Source organism: Triticum dicoccoides, chromosome 1B, assembly GCF_002162155.2.
Source record: "Triticum dicoccoides isolate Atlit2015 ecotype Zavitan chromosome 1B, WEW_v2.0, whole genome shotgun sequence".
Lineage (NCBI taxonomy): Eukaryota > Viridiplantae > Streptophyta > Magnoliopsida > Poales > Poaceae > Triticum > Triticum dicoccoides.
This window is the reverse complement of record NC_041381.1, coordinates 427123665-427139551: the sequence shown is the minus strand read 5'-3', so window position 1 is coordinate 427139551 and position 15887 is coordinate 427123665. Positions and strand designations below refer to the sequence as shown.

Sequence of the window (15887 nt, the reverse complement as noted above, 5' to 3'; positions counted from 1 at the left end):
ATATAGTGTGTGGTGTGTCTAAGCCAATGAAGGGGCATAAACTCAATGTTGATGTAGCTTTTGATTTCCTTCGATGGGTAGTTGGTGCCATCAACAAATGTGAAGACTAACTTATGCTCGGATGTTTTCATGGCTGAAGCCATGAGATTTGGACTGAATCTAGCAGACTGCTGGTTGCAACAGGCTGGTTATCAACTCGTTGGATAATGTTGATATGATCAGTATGATGCAAGATGCTTTGCTGGCGCCGTGGCTGCAATTTTTGAAGATTGTTCAAATGTTGCAGCGCATGATTTAGCTAGAAGAGCAAGATAGACACCGCCCCCCGCGCGCGCGTTATCATTTATGTAACCTTGGTGACCAATGAATAAAGAGAGGGATTTTAGGTGTCAAAGAAGAAGAAGAAACATCCTAAGGAGTGTGCGCTCAACTCTTCTGATCACGCACATTCGCGCATCGGCGGAAGTTAAATAGTAGTTGCAGAATTATTCATGCTCGTGTGCGATGAAATATTGAACTTAGAAAAATGGGGATCACCGACTAGTCGCCCGTGTCCAGTTAGCAAGCATGTCGGCGAACATCAGCCTTCCTTATCTGCAGCTGCAGGGTCCAGCTCCTGAAGCATGGCCATCAGCTTCGGGTCCCGGAAATCCTCGATCAGTAGGCTCGCCCCCGCGTCCCTCAGCACCTTCTCCGGGTTCCCGGTGGTCAGGCCCACCACGGCCACGCCGGCGGCGACGCCGGCCCGGATCCCGGACGCGGAGTCCTGACAAACCAAGTGAAACAGAAACATCACGATCGGCAATCCAAGATTGAGAGACAAAGCGGCTTGCTTCCGGCGTGCATTCATCGACGTCGTGGCATGTGGGCAGTGGCGCATGAACAGATGAACAGCGGATCTTGATTACCTCGAAGATGAACGTGCGATCGGGGGACGCGCCGATGAGCTCGAGGGCCTTGAGGTACGGGTCGGGGGACGGCTTGGCCCGCTCGCACTCGCTCCCGATGACGAGCACCGGGAAGAAGCTGGTGAGGCCGAGGAGCGACAGCACGAGCTCCGCGTTCGCCCTCGGCGCGTTCGTCACCGCCGCCCGCTTCAGGTTGCGTCCTTCGATCCATGTGCACAGTTCCTGCAGTCCCTCCAGTCCCTTGAGCTCTCCTGCCGCCAACCTGCACGGTCTCTAAGCTTAGGTTTCCAGGAAGAATCAGAGTAACAGAGCAAGAACAGCACATGGGAATTTCGGGCATTGTACTGAAATCTGCCTACTGTGTGCCTGTACCCATTCGGTGCCATATCTGAAACTGAATCATTCAGAGTGATCGATGCTTACTATGTCTCGATATTATTTATGCGACAGTGTGCACAGACCGTATGTACAATAAATAAATCATGCTGCAGTATGAAGGCAGGGTAATGTTGGTTACTTTCTGAACAGGGCTTCCTTGCGATCCATGAACTCCATGCCCTTGGCGTGCTCGAGCTCCGGGAACAGAGCACCGGCGAGGGCGTCGTTGTGCCACCCGCTGATGTTGGCGCTGTAGAACTCCTCGGTGATGGGGACTCCATTGTTGAAACCAACCTGCAGGGAGATTCAGTTGAGAGACCGGGCCGAATTAAGCCGGGGCACTTAGGGTCACAGCACAGGGTAGCCGCGGACGCGCCGCCGGCGAGAGAGGAAAGGCGAGCGACGCAAAAGCAAAAGCGCGCACCTCCTGCAGCAGCTCGCGGAAGGCGAGGAAGTGGAAGGGATCCGAGTCGCAGAGGGTGCCGTCGATGTCGAATTGGATCGCCTCCAGCGGCGCCAGCTCCCGCAGATCCCTGGTCCACGCGGATTCAGGGTTTCAGACGGTCAAGAACCAACAACGCAGGCAAGCAAAACAGAGGGTATTTCATCCAAGAGAAGGAAACGGAAGGGGGCAGTGTAGCTGACCTGTCGCCGGCGGCCGACATATCCGACGCTCCGGTGCCCCTCCGGTAGGCGCGCGCGGTGTGGTTCTTGTATCTGCTGAATCGGGCGCTGGTGATGCAAGGTGAGCGTGGTAGCGATGCAGTAGAGTGGTGGACTGTAGGAGGGGGAGAGACGGGGCAGACGTGTGGCTGCGAACCGCGCGCGGAGGCGTACATGGGAAGCTCGTGCTTTGATGCTGCCTCGCTGTTGCAACGGACGGACGATGGTCGTCGGCAATTTCCTCTGCTCCAGTCAGTCTGACCAGCAACGTGGGATTCTTTTTCTTTTTTTGAGGGAATATTAGATTCCCGTTCCCGACAGGCCGAGAACAGGATGCGTAGTGAGACCAGTAGCGTGGTCCTACTACGGAGTTGTACATGTTCGTCGCTCCCAGAGGACAGGAATTTTTGGAACGTGGTTCCACACTCACCGTTCGAGCAATAACTTCCAAAAAGATTACTAAATAATTTAAAAATATATATTTTTGTAACAACCATATTTTATTTTTATTTTTTTGTAACAACCATAGTCGCGGGGTATACTCTCGTGTAATGTTTCACCAAGGAATGTGACTGTTGTATGGCTAAATCATGGACCACCGTGTATAAAGGAACTTTTGCCTCTTCATTGTAACTCTATTCTTATGGAATAAAAGTCTCTACCCTCGCAAAAAAAAAAAGAATGACATCCATGGTAATCTGGAAAGAACAAAAAAAAATAAAACTATATAAAATAATAGATTAAAAGTTTTTCCAAAAGATTGATAATAAGGTCTCAATTGTATTTTCTTTACTAAGAGTACCACGGGTGCCAATACTTCATGTAACTTCACACCTGAATAGAATGGTATACTAAATTTGATACTCCAAAAGTTTAGAATTTTTTATTTTATCCTAGTAGTTTTTCGAATTTAATATTCCTATGGGTGTGCATGGAACCATGTCCATCTTTGTATTATGCGCTCCCATCTCTCTTGGGATAAAACAATTCTACAAAAAGTGTGAGTTTCTTTCCTATTGGATAATTGTTTTTGCATTCGAAGGAACATAAATATTTCATATGAAATCTTCATAATTTATCTATTATTTTATTATTGGCTGTCTAGATACATCCGTTTGAGCAACAATTAATATGGAACAGAGGTAGTAAATCAACTAGGTATGGGACAGTAGAGCCGGTTTTCAAGGAATCTTGTGAGGAAAGATAGAGAAAAGAAGTTTTAAAATTAGAACTAAATAGAAATACAAGATTAAAATTAAGGCAAAAATTAAAATCCGAACGAATGGAGCATTGCAACAGATCCGAACCATTCGATCCCGCTTTCCCCACTCGCGATCCGCCGAACGAATAAATCGCACCCAGAATCAGGACTGATCTTTTCCCCATGATTTAAGGATGGTTTCAATTATCATTAAAGCAGACAGAATTTTTTTCTTGTGAATTAAAGAGTGTCGGCGTCCTGGACTTGGGGGTATCCAGTCCTGCCTGCCTGCGGCCCACCACGTGGCTTCATCGACGGCCTGGTACGGCCCAGCTTCAGCACCAACATTACAAGACCCTCGTGAGGGGCCAAGCCTCGCGAAGTGGACGACGCCAAGACCCCCGAAAGAAGCAGCCTCCTCAGGAGGGCTCCCGAGGGGCGGAGAATTCTATGCAGCTACCTCATGAGGCTCAGCTGACGTGAGCCATGACGACCAAGGCCAGGCAGGCGCAGAGCGCAGGTTTCCTCTTCGGTGCAAGGGAGGCAAGCCGCAGGCGGAGTCCCAAGGAATCAGCCAAAGGTTTCTATTCTGGTGCAACGAGACCAAGACCGCCAGGACGGCAGGACGAAGGTCATCACCGAGCCCACCGCAGCGTCACAACCAGAGGCTTTTTGCAGGCGAAGACTACTTTTGTGAGGATAGACTGTACTACTTGTCCCCTTTTAAATCCCGCCGTTGTGGAATCCCTTCCCACTCATATTTGGGAAGAGGACCAAGGCCACTATAAATAGGACCTAGCCACCACCATAGAGGGGGGATCAATCGGTTCCAACTCGAGCACGCACCAGCACAAGAACTCCTCACCTCCTGAGGCTAGTTCATCCTTTGTACTTGTTCATCCATAGCCCCTCGAGGCAATCCACCACACCACACTGGAGTAAGGTATTACACCACAATGGTGGCCTGAACCAGTATAAATCTTTGTGCCTCTGTGTTTCTTTGAGCTCGACGCGCTAGGCCTAGTGAGATCGTGAGTAGTTAGGTTGGGCAGGTTGAGATCTCCGCACGCACCCCAGAGTTCGAACCTTTCACGGGTTGCCGGATCCCGAAATCTGACATTTCGCGCGCCAGGTAGGGGTGCGTTGGATCTTCTCTTCCATCGACCAGCCCCCGCTGCTCCACCAACACCATGCCTAACACCCCGAGGGCGCATGTCGAGCACTGGGTTGTCCAGACCTCCTCGGCAGCGCCCACTGGCGAAGAAGACCTCCACTCTACCCTACTCGCGGCCCGCGTTCCGCTGGGGGCGGCCGGCCGCGGGGAGTGTGCGGCGCAACCCTCCCCACTGGCGTCGCGCCGCAGCCACGTGGCCGCGTGATCTGCGAACTACGCTGCAGCAACTGCCCCGCATTCGCGCAGGGAGAAAGCAAACATGAGGGCAGCGGTCATCGTGGCTCGGGAGCTCTTGCGGTGCAGGCTGCTGGAGAGCGGCCGCCACGGCTAGCTGGAATGGGTCGCCGAGCTGCTGGACACGGTGTGCAGGGGGGCGGCGCTGTTCTGCACCTTGCCCATGTCACAGGCGGTGGTGGGGGCGCGCGCTCATCCTCGACACAACCGCGCGCCCCCTCCCAGTGGCCCTGAAGAGCCTCTCGACGCTGACCGGCCCCGCGGAGCAGCCCGCACCACCCCGAATGCCTCCACTCGGCACGGGGCTGCTCCGGGCAGCATCACCAGGGGCCGCGCTGGAGTGTAGGCCCTTTGCCAACAGGATCAGAGGGCAACTGAAGAAGGCGGGAGCATGAGGCAGCCGGGCTTCGAATAGCCCGGAAGCCTACGTCCCCGTCGCTATGGACCCAAGGCACGCGCGAGGAGAGGCCCCCAGCCGATCCCCCACACCAGGCTGGGCGCTGGACATCCACGAGGCCGAGCTCTCCTTCGAACCACCACCAAGCCCTGCCAACGCCTCCAACAGCGGTGACCTTTGGGTGCAGCTAACGCCGCAGGGGCACACTTACACTAACCATGGATCACAGGTGAACCAGGACGCAGCAGCCACCAGGGCGCTCAGGACACCGGATCTCCCATAGGAGCGCGAAGGGTGCTGGGACCAGCGCGGGGGAAGCCCGGCGGTAGGGCCCTCCTCGCGCCGCGCGGAGCAGGGTCCTGCCGGGGAAGGTGCCGGAAGGCCCTTCTCCTTGGCGGGGGGCCTATGGTCGCCGAGGACGCCGCCAGCGTCCCCCTTGCCCCTTGGTCTTGTCCTGGTTTTCGGTCTCCCCAACAGTGGTCAGGGGCGGCGCACGGTGGGTCCTTGTCGGGCGACATGAAGCAAGGCTCCGGCCTGTAAAGGTCTCCGCTCGTGACACTCTCACATAATAATGAGTGGGGCTGTACATGCACCGGAGTCTCCTGAGTGCCGCCCTGGGGCCTCATGGGGGCTCCCGCCCATGTCCTAGTGGAAGCACCATGCTCTGTGCTGGCCGTCAACACTGTCTCCAATGACTATGCCCAGCCCGTGGAAGCAATTAGATCCGCGCTGGTGAGAAGACCGAAGACCGAAGAGCAAAGACCGAAGACCAAAGACCAGTAGGGTGCCGGACGTGGCCGCCTGCTTTTTGCCTCTCCTTTTTGTACTTGCTTGCCGTCTTCTCGAAGCAGTTCATTTTCTGCGTGTTTATAAAATGGGGGGAGTTTTATTTTCTTGTTCGTGTTGCTCTCTCGCTTTGGTTCTTGCGTTCTTTTCTTGGAGCTTGTGACTGCTATCCTGCCCTCTAGTGCCTCGCGACCGGGGGCTGGGTACGGTGTACGCGCTGGTGCCGACCACTCCCCTTGGGGGCTCGAAGGTGTGGCCGCCCCACACGCCCACCTTGCCACACTCTGGCAGTTAGCTCCCCGCGACGCACTCGACGGCAGGCCAGCAGGCCCCTCAAGAGGCTCAGGACCTCGCGATCCAGCAATAGGCCCGCCTCAGGAGAAGAGGCACTGCAGCAACACCAGGTGAGGGAGTCCTGGATTAGGGGGTGTCCGGATAGCCGGACTACCATCATCAGCCGAACTATCATCGGCCGGACTATCATCATCGACCGGACTCCAAGACTATGAAGATACAAGATTGAAGACTTCGCCCCGTGTCCGGATGGGACTTTCCTTGGCGTGGAAGGCAAGCTTGGCGATACGGATACGTAGATCTCCTACCATTGTAACCGACTCTATGTAACCCTAGCCCTCTCCGGTGTCTATATAAACCAGATGGCTCTAGTCCGTACGACACAACAACAACCATTACAATCATACCATAGGCTAGCTTCTAGGGTTTAGCCTCCTTGATCTCGTGGTAGATCCACTCTTGTAAACATCCACAATATCAATATCAATCAAGCAGGACGTAGGGTTTTACCTCCATCAAGAGGGCCCGAACCTAGGTAAAACATCGTGTCCCTTGTCTCCTGTTACCATCCGCCTAGACGCACAGTTCGGGACCCCCTACCCGAGATCCGCCGGTTTTGACACCGACATTGGTGCTTTCATTGAGAGTTCCTCTGTGTCGTCACCGATAGGCTTGATGGCGTCTTCAATCGACAACGACGCAGTCCTGGGTGAGACTTTTCTTCCCTGACAGATCTTCGTATTCGGCGGCTTCGCACTGCGGGCCAACTCACTTGGCCATCTGGAGCAGATCGAAAGCTACGCCCTTGGCCGTCAGGTCAGGTTTGGGAGCCTAAACTTCACGGCCGATATTCGCGGGGACTTGATCTTCGATGGATCTGAGCCACAGTCGAGCGTGCCGCGCTGTCACGATGGGCACGACCTAACTCTGCCGCCGGACAGCACCTTGGAGGCCACGCACGAATCCGCTCCGACCCATAGTCCGGAGCCGATCGCTCAGATCGAGGACGGATGGCTGGACACCGCCTCGGGAGCTGCAACTTCTACGGCGATAGAGCCGAACACTTACCTTGTCCCGCATAAAGCTCATGACTCCGAGGTGCCGGACTCTCTGCTGGACTCCGAACCTCCTGCGCCCCTGATAGTCGAATCCGATTGGGCGCTGATCATGGAATTCACCGCTGCGGACACCTTTCAGCACTCACCCTTCGGCGATATCTTAAATTCGCTGAAGCGTCTCTCACTATCCGGAGAGCCCTGGCCGAACTACGGCCAGGATGGTCGGGACGCGGACAATGAAGAAATTCAGAGCCCACCCACCACCCACTTCGTAGCCACCGTCGACGATCTAACCGACGTGCTAAACTACGACTCCGAAGACATCAACGGTATGGACGACGATGCCGGAGACAATCAAGAACCAGCGCCTACAGGGCACTGGAAGGCCACCTCGTCACATGACATACATATGGTGGACACCCCAAGGGGAAGCGATACCGAGGAACAACGGGACGCGGCAGAGGATAATCCCACCGATAAACAACCAAAACGGCGACGTAGACGCCGCCCTAAGTCCCGCCTCGATCAAAGCAACATTCCTAACGACCCAGCGATAGAGCAGGGCAAACCAGCGGATGACGAACATACAACCAAGCAACCATCCGAACAGGACGAACCGGATAATCAACCCTTTCACGGAGCAATCAACAGTCCGGACACACCACCGGAGCATAAGAACCTTCACAAAAGACTCGTCGCCACTGCAAGAAGTTTGAAGAAGGAAAAAAGGAAGCTCAAAACAGCGCAAGACATACTCAGAATGAAGTGGAGCAAAATACTCAAGTCCGCGGACAAATATGGCAATGACCATCAAACAAAGAGTTACCCGAAGCGCAAGCTGCTGCCAGAATTTGACGAGGAAGCCATAGAGCCCTCACAGTCAAAAAATAAAGAGGCCGCCCGGCCGGATAGACGGCCAGATGACAGGCCAAAAGCGACAAGCGGCACCGCACACAGGCCGACTTATGATCTTGGGAAAACGGACGGCCCAACTAGGTCCATCTACGGGCCAAAAAGGAGGGCCCCAGGAAGTAACACAACATGACAAGTGTTCGAAGATAGCGGCACACCCAAATACAGGGGCGCCGCACACCCGCTATGTTTTACCGATGAGGTGCTGGATCATGAATTTCCAGCAGGGTTCAAACCCATAAACATAGAGGCATACGACGGCACAACAGACCCAGGAGTCTGGATAGAAGATTACATACTACACATACACATGGCTAGAGGAGATGATCTCCACGCCATAAAATACCTACCCCTCAAGCTCAAAGGGCCAGCTCGGCATTGGCTCAAAAGCCTCCCAGAAAACACTGTTGGAAGTTGGGAAGAGCTTGAGGACGCGTTTAGAGCAAATTTTCAAGGGACTTATGTCTGCCCTCCGGATGCAGACGATCTGAGTCATATAACCCAACAGCCCGGAGAGTCAGCGCGCAAATTCTAGAACAGGTTCCTTACCAAAAAGAACCAAATAGTCGACTGTCCGGACGCGGAAGCCTTAGAAGCTTTTAAACACAACGTCCGAGACGAATGGCTCGCCAGACACCTCGGACAAGAGAAGCCAAGAACAATGGCCGCGCTAACAAGCCTCATGACGCGCTTTTGCGCAGGAGAAGACAGCTGGCTAGCAAGATGCAGCACCAGCGACCCGAGTACATCCGAGATCAGAGATGGAAACGGAAAATCACGGCGCAGGAAAGATCAGCGCCGGAATAAAGAAAAAAGCCCAAAGGGCACGACGGTCAACGCCGGATTCAAAAGCTCGCGACCAAACAATAAAACACTGCCTCTTAAGGACAACAGCGACGAGCTATCAAATTTAAACAAAATTTTAGATCAGATATGTCAAATCCATAGTACCTCCAGAAGGCCTGCAAACCATACCGACCGAAATTGTTGGGTTTTTAAACAGTCCGGCAGACTCAACGCCGGACACAAGGGGCTCGATGCGCCAAGCGAGGACGATGACGAACCCCACCAGCAGAGCACCGGAAGTCAAAAGACTTTCCCACAAGAAGTCAAAACAGTAAACTCACTTCATGTGATAGTACGGAAAACCAACACGGCACTCGCTAAGACAAGTGTCGCACGGTCCACCCCAGCGGAACACCGAGATTGGATGTCAAAACCAATCACTTTCGACCATCTGGATTAGTCCAGAAGTATCCGGAACGCAGGATAGACTGCCCTGATATTGGATCCCATAATAGACGGACTGCAATTCACGCAGGTTTTGATGGACGGCGGCAGTGACTTAAACCTGCTATATCCGGACACAATCCGCATGTTGGGATAGACCCTACTACAATTCGGCATAGCCGCACTTCCTTTAAAGGAGTGGCGCCAGGCCCTTACGCCAGGTGCACAGTTTCATTATTACTAGAAGTTGTGTTTGGGTCACCTGACAACTTCCGACGAGAAAAGCTAACCTTTCATGTCGCCCCATTTAAAAGTAGCTATCAAGCATCACTGGGACGAGAAGCTTTCGTCCGCTTCAATGCAATACCACATTACGCGTCTCTTACGCTTAAAATGCCCAGTCCACGTGGCATCATTTCATTAAAAGGTCGCCTGAGACCCCGGACACGGCTGGACGAGTCCGGAATAAATAAGCTAGGGGCTACCTAGCCACACACCCCTTCACAAGGGTTTGTACATATAAGCCATAATGAGCTAGCCTAGGCTCAGCTTTATTAATCTATATTTCAATTTTTTATGCACTTTCTCGGATGATTTCTTTTCAAACTAAGTTCCTCTCTTTTTACAGATGAACAGCGTGCACACCCGTCCAGGATACGGCACAACGGAGACACAGGCGCAGACGTGCAGTAGGGACCCGTTGCAAGGACTCTTTTCAGACTAAGACCCTACATAAACCTTTCTTACTGTCTCTTGTTGCTTTAATCCCCTGGTTTCTCATTATAACCAGAGTGGAGACTGGCGTTTTGGCATCGGCCGCGCCAGAAGAACCTGCCCGTACCTGTACACAAGGGGCTTAGGGCATTGTTTTGCCCGCTATTGTAAAGATCGAACACCTTCGGGAGTGTTCGGCGTCTCGAGTTAGGCCTTATATGCATCAGCTCCAAATCATGTCTTTGGTCAAATGTTGGGTTTGCCCGGCTCCTGTGTTTTGCTGCCTTACGTTCCGTATCATCGGCTAACGCGGCACCAGGAGAACTACTGCGATTGTGCCCCAGTTCGGCTGGGCGAGCACCTCAGTAGAGAAAGCCGAAAACTGACTGTCATGATACAGCGAGAGACTGGTCAACCACTCGATCGACCACAGGAATGTTTAGAATTCCTCCGCTTTGACGAAGGGCCGTTTCCCGGTCAGGCACATACACGCCCCAAATTCGGAGAGCGCGGTGCCCCCAGGGGCTATGTCGTAGCCCCACCCTCGAACTCCATGGCTAAGTGAAAGTGATAAAGCATTATAGTCCGGTTGCCTCGTTTGCTACGCTACCACCTCCTTTACAGGACCGAGACGTCGGATTAAGTGTGAAAACGCGCTATTTTTTGCGAACACCCCCGCACCTTGTGCGTGGGGGCTGAAGCCGACGATTGCCATCTTTCAGGTTATACACACGTATACATGAACGGCCGCATAGGAGATATTCTATTACTTGAACGCACAAGTATAAAAGGCGCTTACATCATAAATATTGTTTTACATCATAAAAACGTTCATTCGAACGTAACATTTTTTGAGCACTGTGACTCTATTACACGAGCACCACGCAGCACTTCGCCAAAATAGTGCTCGGTGGGTAACCGGTTATCGTCCGAACCCGGGGTCGCAACAGCGGTGGCATCCATCTCTGTCCAATGTGTCTTCACACGGGCGAGTGCCATCCGCGCACCCTCTATGCAGGCCGACCGCTTCATCGCCTTGATATGCGGCACCGCTCCAAGAAATTGCTGCAATAAGCCAAAGTAACTCTTCGGCTCGGGCCTATCCGGCCAGACATGGGTCACTATATCCGTCATAGCAAGCCCGGACAACCTATTTAGCTCAGCCCACTCGGCCAAACGGTCGGTCAGCGGAAGCGAACACTCCGGACTATGGAATTGAGACCAAAACAGCTCTTCCGTCTTGTGATCCTTCTGGCTTCGAAAATGCACAACGGCTTCCGCCGCACTCGCTGCTAAGTCCATATAAGGGTCCTCTGGACCCCACAGTTGGCCCAGCTGAGCATACTTTGGATCCGTAAACCTTCAGCGCAGCAGAAAAGGCTTGCCAGCTACAATTTCTCCGGCCTGGCGCAGCTCTTCCTTTATAGCCCGCATTGCAGAGTGGGCATCCTTGGCTTCGGCGGTGGCCTTCTCCAGGTCTTCTTGCCCCGCTAGGCGCTCCTTCCCAAGAGCCTCATTGCGGTCGGTAGCATCTTTTAACTTCACGGCCATTTCGGCCATCTCTTCCCTGCTCCGGCAGTGTGCGGCCCTTTCGGCCGCTAACTCCTTGGCCGCCCTCGAGGCTGCCGCATTACTCCTTCTGGCCTGCTCCTTGGCTTGAGCAAGTTCGGCCCGAAGGCTCTCCACAGCAGCGGCACTATCTACATTTCACGCACATGTTGTAAGGAGCTGGCTTCGGCCCCCTTACCAAGTGACCGCACAGAAACACTTACCTTGCGACTCATCAAGTCACCTGTTGACCAGCGTGATGTCCGCATTCGCAACAGCGAGTTGCCGCTTTAGTTCAGCAACTCCATCAGTTCGGCTGGCCCCCGAACGACCCGCCACCTGCATCGGCACGGCGGAAATTTAAACCTGCGATTTTGATCCTCGGCACACTGTCGATTTCGACAACCTACCGAGTCTCAAGGGCTACTATCTATACAGGGCGCATTCTATATGCTAAACTGTTAAAAGGTGTGTCATTTTTACGCACCTCAAACCCCGCCAGCAAACTCCTGACGGCATTATGCAACCCGCCTTCGGCGGACGAAACCCTTTCAATCACCATGCTCATCAATGCGTGGTGATCTTCTGAGATAGACGCCTTCTCAAGCAGATCCTTCAGCCGTACACCAGTTGGCGCCGAACTATCCGGCTTTGCCAAACCCGGGGGCTCCCTCCGTGACGACACTTCAGGCTCGTCCGCCCTATCCGACGGCGCCCCGGACGGAGGCGTCTCGCTCTCCATCATCTCCGAACGAAGGTCCCCCGAAGACGAGCTCATTTGCGAAGGACGGAGATCCGAACTACAAGGTAAAAACTTTAGTTATCCTCAGAAGCACAAATAGGGATGTCCCTTATTATAAAACTCCTTTCTTTCTACTTACGGCTCGTTGGAGGGCTGACTCTTTAAGGGAGATTGTGCGGCCGGGGCCTCCCCGGACGCAGGACCCTCTGGCGAAGATTTCTTCCCCCGTTTAGGGGCTTTTTGTCCCCGGGTCCTCGGAGGCAGTCCTCTTCTCCCCTTGGAGGGAGGGATTCTCGATCCCCCCTCTTTCAAGAGCCTCCTTAGGCGAGGCAGTAGCTTTCCTGCTTTCCCCTTCGCCTTCCTCTGGAGGCGCAACCTCAAGCATCCGAACCAGCACGGTATCCGGCGCGGTCTCGGGGAGGGGGGCCGGACACCATATCAATTTTGCTTCCGCTATCCACTCCTGTTTAGAAGGAAGTTGGTCATAAGGCGAATTATTGAAAGGCAAACAAACGGTATGTCCGGACTTGGAACTACTTCTTGAGTATCCAGGCGATTGCAGCTTAGGCCAGCATCCTCGGTCAATTCCGGACGCGCCTCTTGCGATCCGAAGAATAATTTGTACATCTCCAGGGGTGTCATACCCATGAAGTGTTGAAGAATCCGTGGGCCCTCCGGATTGAACTCCCACAGCCGGAAAGGGCGGCGTTTGCAGGGCGGGAGACGCCTAATCAGCATAACCTGCATTACCACCACCATATCGACCTCCCTCGTTTCGAGATCTCGAATCCGGCCCTGCAGTAGGGGTACGTCCTTTGACGGCCCCCAGTTGAGCCCTTGGTTGACCCACGACATCAACCGTCGTGGAGGTCCCGGGCGGAATAAGGGCGGCGGCTTTTGTCTGCGGCCCCTCGGAACGGTGATATAGAACCACTCTTGCTGCCACGGGCCGAGCTCCTCTTGGAAGGAGCCAGCGGGCCACGGGGCATCGGCCCTCCTACTTATGGCCACCCCGCCGCACTCCGCTTGACGCCCCCCGATCATCTTCGGCGCCACATTGAAGGTCTTCAGCCACAGGCCGAAGTGAGGGGTGACGCGGAGGAAGGCTTCGCATACAACAATAAATGCGGAAATATGGAGGATGGACTCCGGAGCCAAGTCGTGGAATTCCAACCCATAGTAAAACATGAGCCCTCTCACAAAAGGATCCATCGGGAAGCCTAAACCCCGACGGAGGTGGGATACAAAAACGACATACTCGCCGGGCTCGGGGGTGGGGATGGCCTGCCCTTCGGCAGGCAACCTATGCGAAATCTCATAAGCCAGGTACTTGGCCTCCCGCAGCTTTAGCACGTCCACCTCCGTGACGAAGGAGGGCATCCACCGGCCCTGGAGGTCGGAACCGGACATCGTTGAAGGTCCGAAGCGCTCGAATCTGGTCCTCTAGGTGCTGGAACTTGGAGCGAGGAGAGGATTCGATCGAGGATTGAAGAAAAGAAACGAGCCTTGGTCCCGTTATAAAGAGGGAGAATACCAAGAGCCGTCTCCGTGACCGTTTGGGACTCGCCTTCGATAGAGGGGGCGGGGCGACGGGCGCGGTTGGGTTACCCACATCCGTATTGATGAGAATCTCGGATTAAGGGGGAACACGATCTCTGCTTCGACAAGACGTGCCAAGGAAACCGCTTCGCTAAATGCGCTAAGGTGGTAGAGTAAAAATGATTCAAGTAATGGCTTGGTAGTGGCGTGATGTCATGCCGCAAAAAAGGTCAGCAGATTGAACTTGTGTATATATTATTCTCTCTACGGTGGAATGTGGAATTTATTTTGCAGAGCCGGACACTATCCTGGTGTTCACAATCTTCTATCATTCGGAGGAGGAACCCGCCTTGCAATGCCAAGCAATATACACGCCGGACTTATCGTCATTGAAGCCTGGTTCAGGGGCTACTGAGGGAGTCCTAGATTAGGGGGTGTCCGGATAGCCGGACTACCATCATCAGCCAAACTATCATCGGCCGGACTATCATCATCGACCGGACTCCAAGACTATGAAGATACAAGATTGAAGACTTCGCCCCATGTCCGGATGGGACTTTCCTTGGCGTGGAAGGCAAGCTTGGCGATATGGATACGTAGATCTCCTACCATTGTAACCGACTCTATGTAACCCTAGCCCTCTCCGGTGTCTATATAAACCGGATGGCTCTAGTCCGCAGGACACAACAACAACCATTACAATCATACCATAGGCTAGCTTCTAGGGTTTAGCCGCCTTGATCTCGTGGTAGATCCACTCTTGTAAACATCCACAATATCAGTATCAATCAAGCAGGACGTAGGGTTTTACCTCCATCAAGAGGGCCCGAACCTGGGTAAAACATCGTGTCCCTTGTCTCCTGTTACCATCCGCCTAGACGCACAGTTCGGGACCCCCTACCCGAGATCCGCCGGTTTTGACACCGACACCAGGCCTCGCTCAGGACCCACACAACCCAAGATAAGTCAAAAATAACTATCTTGCTCAGTGGCCTACAGCCCTATGGGCCCCCGCCCCGGGTGTTACTTCAAAAGCATTTTACGATCTCATACATCATAAGGGGCACCCCCTTTCTCAAATGCTCTCACAAGAATGCGTTCAAGTTATCGTGATACAGGTCAAAGCAAAGGGAAAACACATGCCTAGTTGGACGCGCCCTCTTCATCAGCTCCATCCGTGTTGCTCGCGCCAAGAGTGTCGCCCTCTTCGCCATCATCGTCCGCGCCAAATTCTCCGGCCGCGATCACGACTGAGTCGTCCTCGGGGGCGAATTATGCTACCAAGGCGTCCACGTGGTCATCTACCCATCCGGCCAGGTTGTCCTGGACAACCGGGGGCACGGGAACTAACACAACGTCAAAGTCAAAGTGGGGGTCGCGGTTGAGGAGATGGCCGAAGACACACAAGAATGCGCGCCCCAGAAGACCATGGCTCCTCTCCTCTACAAGCTCGCAAGATTTTACAGCCCGAGCCTCCAGGCGGGTCACGATGTCAGTGAAGAAGCTCACGTGGCTAGCGTAGTCACGCTCGCGCGGGTGAGGAGCGCTCTCGTCGCAGATGGTTCCCAAGGCGGAATTAGCTCTAAGCCTGAGGTCCTGAAGCATCGAGGCATGCTCGCGCTGCAGCGTCTGGTGGCGATTCGCTTCGTCCGCAGTCCTCTCTGCCAAGGACGCAGTGTCCTTAATCTGCTGCTGAAGGGAAGACAGTTCAGCCCGGACGGAGGTCAAGGCAGATTCAAAAGAAATAAGGGCCTCTTGAGAAGCGCCCTCACGCTGCTCCGCATAATGCAGCTCAGTCCTTAGGACGGAGGTCCGGCCCTCGAACTCCGCCTTGAGCAGCTCTAGGTCCAGGCGATGCCCTCCATCCAGCTCGGCATGTGCCTTCACCACCCTCTTCTCCACCTCCGCTTGGACCTGAGCTTCTCGAGCGATGATGGCATCCTCAGCAACAGTGGCCTGACGCTCCCTCACCTCCAGCCTCTCCAGCGCCAAGCTGTGTTCCACGGCCTCCAGCGTCAAGTCCTCATGGCGCCTCAGGAGTTCCGCCTCGGCAAGGGCCACCTCGCTTGGTGAGGAAGCCAGCAGGGCGCGGTGCTCCTTGACTTCACG

At 54.0% G+C, this 15887-nt stretch overlaps 1 protein-coding gene across 1 annotated transcript; it reads right to left on the bottom strand.

The window, feature by feature from the left end:
- Nucleotides 1–314: 314 nt before the first annotated feature.
- On the bottom strand, nt 315–2159 carry LOC119339144 (haloacid dehalogenase-like hydrolase domain-containing protein Sgpp). Its single transcript, XM_037611297.1, has 5 exons — nt 1932–2159; nt 1711–1819; nt 1426–1580; nt 909–1170; nt 315–766 (listed from the first exon to the last, which is right to left on the bottom strand). The coding sequence occupies exons 1-5, from the start codon at nt 2123–2125 to the stop codon at nt 581–583; spliced, it is 906 nt and encodes a 301-aa protein (XP_037467194.1). The 5' UTR covers nt 2126–2159; the 3' UTR covers nt 315–580.
- Nucleotides 2160–15887: the final 13728 nt, after the last annotated feature.